The sequence below is a fragment of the Procambarus clarkii genome, chromosome 47 (assembly GCF_040958095.1).
Source record: "Procambarus clarkii isolate CNS0578487 chromosome 47, FALCON_Pclarkii_2.0, whole genome shotgun sequence".
NCBI classification, from domain to species: Eukaryota; Metazoa; Arthropoda; class Malacostraca; order Decapoda; family Cambaridae; genus Procambarus; species Procambarus clarkii.
Genome location: NC_091196.1, coordinates 13,938,177 through 13,943,919, shown reverse-complemented (window position 1 = coordinate 13,943,919; position 5,743 = coordinate 13,938,177). Strand labels below are relative to the sequence as shown.

The 5,743-nt window shown below is 56.5% G+C and overlaps 1 protein-coding gene across 1 annotated transcript; it reads right to left on the bottom strand.

The window, feature by feature from the left end:
- Window positions 1-351: 351 nt before the first annotated feature.
- Window positions 352-1,557, bottom strand: LOC138350821 (uncharacterized). The gene has a single exon (XM_069302258.1). It carries the CDS (start codon window positions 1,555-1,557, stop codon window positions 352-354), a length of 1,206 nt encoding a protein of 401 aa, XP_069158359.1.
- Window positions 1,558-5,743: the final 4,186 nt, after the last annotated feature.

The following is a 5,743-nucleotide window of genomic DNA, read 5'->3' as shown; positions in this document are numbered from 1 at the left end:
CTCTTCCTAGGGATCAACAAGGCAGATCTCGAAATCTTGGAGGTGAAATGACGGTTTTCTCCCCCGCGGGCGTCCCGTCGCTGTGACGTCCCCGTCGTATGAGACGGTGACTGGTCCACACTCCTTCTCCATTTCATTTTGAACTTTCCATCCCGCCGCTCTCTCTGGAAATTTCCACTTCAACAGGAGGAAGCGTATTGACTCTCGATTCTTTCCTCCTCACAGTATATGTTATTTATTTTCAATCTCTCATATTTATTCTCTTTATATTATTTATCCCATTTATCCTCACATTTACGATCCCTAAATAGGAATATGTCCTCAGTTATGAAAGGAAAGCTCAGGAACAACTCATATATGGAGGTAGCCTAGGCTAAGTCGACTCATATGGAGGTAGCCTAGGCTATGTCGACTCATATGGACGTAGCTTAGGCTATGTCGACTCATATGGAGGTAACCTAGGCTATGTCGACTCATATGGAGGTAGCCTAGGCTATGTCGACTCATATGGAGGTAGCCTAGGCTATGTCGACTCATATGGAGGCAGCCTAGGCTATGTCGACTCATATGGAGGTAGCCTAGGCTATGTCGACTCATATGGAGGCAGCCTAGGCTATGTCGACTCATATGGAGGTAGCCTAGGCTATGTCGACTCATATGGAGGTAGCCTAGGCTATGTCGACTCATATGGAGGTAGCCTAGACTATGTCGACTCATATGGAGGTAGCCTAGGCTATGTCGACTCATATGGAGGTAGCTTAGGCTATGTCGACTCATATGGAGGTAGCCTAGCCTATGTCGACTCATATGGAGGTAGCCTAGGCTATGTCGACTCATATGGAGGTAGCCTAGGCTATGTCGACTCATATGGAGGTAGCCTAGCCTATGTCGACTCATATGGAGGTAGCCTAGGCTATGTCGACTCATATGGAGGTAGCCTAGGCTATGTCGACTCATATGGAGGTAGCCTAGGCTATGTCGACTCATATGGAGGTAGCCTAGGCTATGTCGACTCATATGGAGGTAGCGTAGCCTATGGCGACTCATATGGAGGTAGCCTATGTTGACCAGACCACACACTAGAAGTTGAAGGGACGACGACGTTTCGGTCCGTCCTGGACCATTCTCAAGTCGATTGAGAAGGTAGCCTAGGCTAAGTCGACTCATATGGAGGTAGCCTAGGCTAAGTCGACTCATATGGAGGTAGCCTAGCCAATGGCGACTCATATGGAGGTAGCCTAGGCTAAGTCGACTCATATGGAGGTAGCCTAGGCTATGTCGACTCATATGGAGGCAGCCTAGGCTATGTCGACTCATATGGAGGCAGCCTAGGCTATGTCGACTCATATGGAGGTAGCCTAGGCTATGTCGACTCAAATGGAGGTAGCCTAGGCTATGTCGACTCATATGGAGGCAGCCTAGGCTATGTCGACTCATATGGAGGCAGCCTAGGCTATGTCGGCTCATATGGAGGTAGCCTAGGCTATGTCGACTCATATGGAGGTAGCCTAGGCTATGTCGACTCATATGGAGGTAGCCTAGGCTATGTCGACTCATCGTGACACAACACAATAAAAACAGATGAAAATAAAAGGGGGAGAATGCGGAAGAAAAAGAGGAGAAGAACGGAAGGAGGGGACGTACAGAGAAATATTAAATATAGAGCAACAAAAAATTAATAAGTGAGAGGTGAAATTAGGACGAAAAGCACCTATTAAAAAGACTGGTAAAAGCAGGGGACAAGACTGCGGGCAGGGGACAAGACTGCTGGCAGGGGACAAGACTGCTGGCAGGGGACAAGACTGCTGGCAGGGGACAAGACTGCAGGCAGGGGACAAGACTGCAGGCAGGGGACAAGACTGCAGGCAGGGGACAAGACTGCTGGCAGGGGACAAGACTGTAGGCAGGGGACAAGACTGCAGGCAGGGGACAACACTGCTGGCAGGGGACAAGACTGTAGGCAGGGGACAAGACTGCAGGCAGAAGACAAGACTGCAGGCAGGGGACAAGACTGCAGGCAGGGGACAAGACTGCAGGCAGGGGACAAGACTGCTGGCAGGGGACAAGACTGCAGGCAGGGGACAAGACTGCTGGCAGGGGACAAGACTGCAGGCAGGGGACAAGAATGCTGACAGGGGACAAGACTGCAGGCAGGGGACAAGACTGCTGACAGGGGACAAGACTGCTGGCAGGGGACAAGACTGCAGGCAGGGGACAAGACTGCAGGCAGGGGACAAGACTGCTGGCAGGGGACAAGACTGCAGGCAGGGGACAAGAATGCTGACAGGGGACAAGACTGCAGGCAGGGGACAAGACTGCTGACAGGGGACAAGACTGCTGGCAGGGGACAAGACTGCAGGCAGGGGACAAGACTGCAGGCAGGGGACAAGACTGCTGACAGGGGACAAGACTGTAGGCAGGGGACAAGACTGCAGGCAGAAGACAAGACTGCAGGCAGGGGACAAGACTGCAGGCAGGGGACAAGACTGCAGGCAGGGGACAAGACTGCTGGCAGGGGACAAGACTGCAGGCAGGGGACAAGACTGCTGGCAGGGGACAAGACTGCAGGCAGGGGACAAGAATGCTGACAGGGGACAAGACTGCAGGCAGGGGACAAGACTGCTGACAGGGGACAAGACTGCTGGCAGGGGACAAGACTGCAGGCAGGGGACAAGACTGCAGGCAGGGGACAAGACTGCTGGCAGGGGACAAGACTGCAGGCAGGGGACAAGAATGCTGACAGGGGACAAGACTGCAGGCAGGGGACAAGACTGCTGACAGGGGACAAGACTGCTGGCAGGGGACAAGACTGCAGGCAGGGGACAAGACTGCAGGCAGGGGACAAGACTGCTGACAGGGGACAAGACTGCTGACAGGGGACAAGACTGCAGGCAGGGGACAAGACTGCAGGCAGGGGACAAGACTGCAGGCAGGGGACAAGACTGCTGGCAGGGGACAAGACTGCTGGCAGGGGACAAGACTGCTGGCAGGGGACAAGACTGCAGGCAGGGGACAAGACTGCAGGCAGGGGACAAGACTGCTGGCAGGGAACAAGACTGCTGGCAGGGGACAAGACTGTAGGCAGGGGACAAGACTGCAGGCAGGGGACAAGACTGCTGGCAGGGGACAAGACTGTAGGCAGAGGACAAGACTGTAGGCAGGGGGCAAGACTGCAGGCAGGGGACAAGACTGCTGGCAGGGGACAAGACTGCTGGCAGGGGACAAGACTGCAGGCAGGGGACAAGACTGTAGGCAGGGGACAAGACTGTAGGCAGGGGACAAGACTGCTGGCCGGGGACAAGACTGCAGGCAGGGGACAAGACTGCTGGCAGGGGACAAGACTGTAGGCAGGGGACAAGACTGCTGGCAGGGGACAAGACTGCAGGCAGGGGACAAGAATGCTGACAGGGGACAAGACTGCAGGCAGGGGACAAGACTGCTGACAGGGGACAAGACTGCTGGCAGGGGACAAGACTGCAGGCAGGGGACAAGACTGCAGGCAGGGGACCAGACTGCTGACAGGGGACAAGACTGCTGACAGGGGACAAGACTGCAGGCAGGGGACAAGACTGCAGGCAGGGGACAAGACTGCAGGCAGGGGACAAGACTGCAGGCAGGGGACAAGACTGCAGGCAGGGGACAAGACTGCTGGCAGGGGACAAGACTGCTGGCAGGGGACAAGACTGCTGGCAGGGGACAAGACTGCAGGCAGGGGACAAGACTGTAGGCAGGGGACAAGACTGCTGGCAGGGGACAAGACTGCTGGCAGGGGACAAGACTGCTGGCAGGGGACAAGACTGTAGGCAGGGGGACAAGACTGCTGGCCGGGGACAAGACTGCAGGCAGGGGACAAGACTGTATCCAGGGGACAAGACTGCAGGCAGGGGACAAGACTACAGGCAGGGGACAAGACTGCTGGCAGGGGACAAGACTGCTGGCAGGGGACAAGACTGCTGGCAGGGGACAAGACTGCTGGCAGGGGACAAGACTGCTGGCAGGGGACAAGACTGCAGGCAGGGGACAAGACTGTAGGCAGGGAACAAGACTGCTGGCAGGGGACAAGACTGCTGGCAGGGGACAAGACTGTAGGCAGGGGACAAGACTGCTGGCAGGGGACAAGACTGCTGGCAGGGGACAAGACTGTAGGCAGGGGACAAGACTGTAGGCAGGGGACAAGACTGTAGGCAGGGGACAAGACTGTAGGCAGGGGACAAGACTGCTGGCAGGGGACAAGACTGTAGGCAGGGGACAAGACTGTAGGCAGGGGACAAGACTGCTGGCAGGGGACAAGACTGCTGGCAGGGGACAAGACTGTAGGCAGGGGACAAGACTGTAGGCAGGGGACAAGACTGCAGGCAGGGGACAAGACTGCAGGCAGGGGACAAGACTGCAGGCAGGGGACAAGACTGTAGGCAGGGGACATGACTGTAGGCAGGGACAAGACTGCAGGCAGGGGACAAGACTGCAGGCAGGGGACAAGACTGTAGGCAGGGGACAAGACTGTAGGCAGGGGACAAGACTGCTGGCAGGGGACAAGACTGTTGGTAGGGGACAAGACTGCTGGCAGGGGACAAGACTGCACTCAGGGGACAAGACTGCAGGCAGGGGACAAGACTGCAGGCAGGGGACAAGACTGCAGGCAGGGGACAAGACTGCTGGCCGGGGACAAGACTGCAGGCAGGGGTCAAGATTGTAGGGAATGGACAAGACTGCAGACAGGGGACAAGACTGTAGGCAGGGTACAAGACTGCAGGCAGGGGACAAGACTGCAGGCAGGGGACAAGACTGCAGGCAGGGGACAAGACTGTAGGCAGGGGACAAGACTGTAGGCAGGGTACAAGACTGCAGGCAGGGGACAAGACTGCAGGCAGGGGACAAGACTGCAGGCAGGGGACAAGACTGCAGGCAGGGGACAAGACTGCAGGCAGGGGACAAGACTGTAGGCAGGGGACAAGACTGTAGGCAGGGGACAAGACTGCTGGCAGGGGACAAGACTGTTGGTAGGGGACAAGACTGCACTCAGGGGACAAGACTGCAGGCAGGGGACAAGACTGCAGGCAGGGGACAAGACTGCAGGCAGGGGTCAAGACTGTAGGGAATGGACAAGACTGCAGACAGGGGACAAGACTGTAGGCAGGGTACAAGACTGCAGGCAGGGGACAAGACTGTGGGGAGGGGACAAGACTGTCGGCAGGGGGACAAGACTGTTGGCAGGGTACAAGACTGCAGGCAGGGGACAAGACTGTAGGCGGGGGACAAGACTGCCGGGAGGAGACAAGACTGTGGGGAGGGGACAAGACTGTAGGCAGGGTACAAGACTGCAGGCAGGGGACAAGACTGTAGGCAGGGGACAAGACTGTGGGGAGGGGACAAGACTGTCGGCAGGGGGACAAGACTGTTGGCAGGTGACAAGACAGTTGGCAGGGGACAAGACTGTTGGCAGGTGACAAGACTGTTGGCAGGTGACAAGACTGTTGGCAGGGGGACAAGACTGTTGACAGGGGACAAGACTGTTGGCAGGGGACAAGACTGCAGGCAGGGGACAAGACTGTAGAGAGGGGATAAGCCTGTAAGGGGGGGGACAAGACTGTAGGCAGGGGACAAGACTGCAGACAGGAGACAAGTCAGCAGACAGCAGACAGCAGACAAGATAACAGGTGGTACCAAAATACCGAGCATACTTGATATCATAGTGTTGTCCAGTGTCACCTGTCAAGAGCAGTTAGCCGGGTTAACAGAACAG

What these genes read in the sequence shown, in the direction of transcription:
- LOC138350821 (XM_069302258.1), bottom strand. Translation starts at nt 1,557, where the DNA reads ATGAGTCGACATAGCCTAGGCTACCTCCATATGAGTCGACATAGCCTA.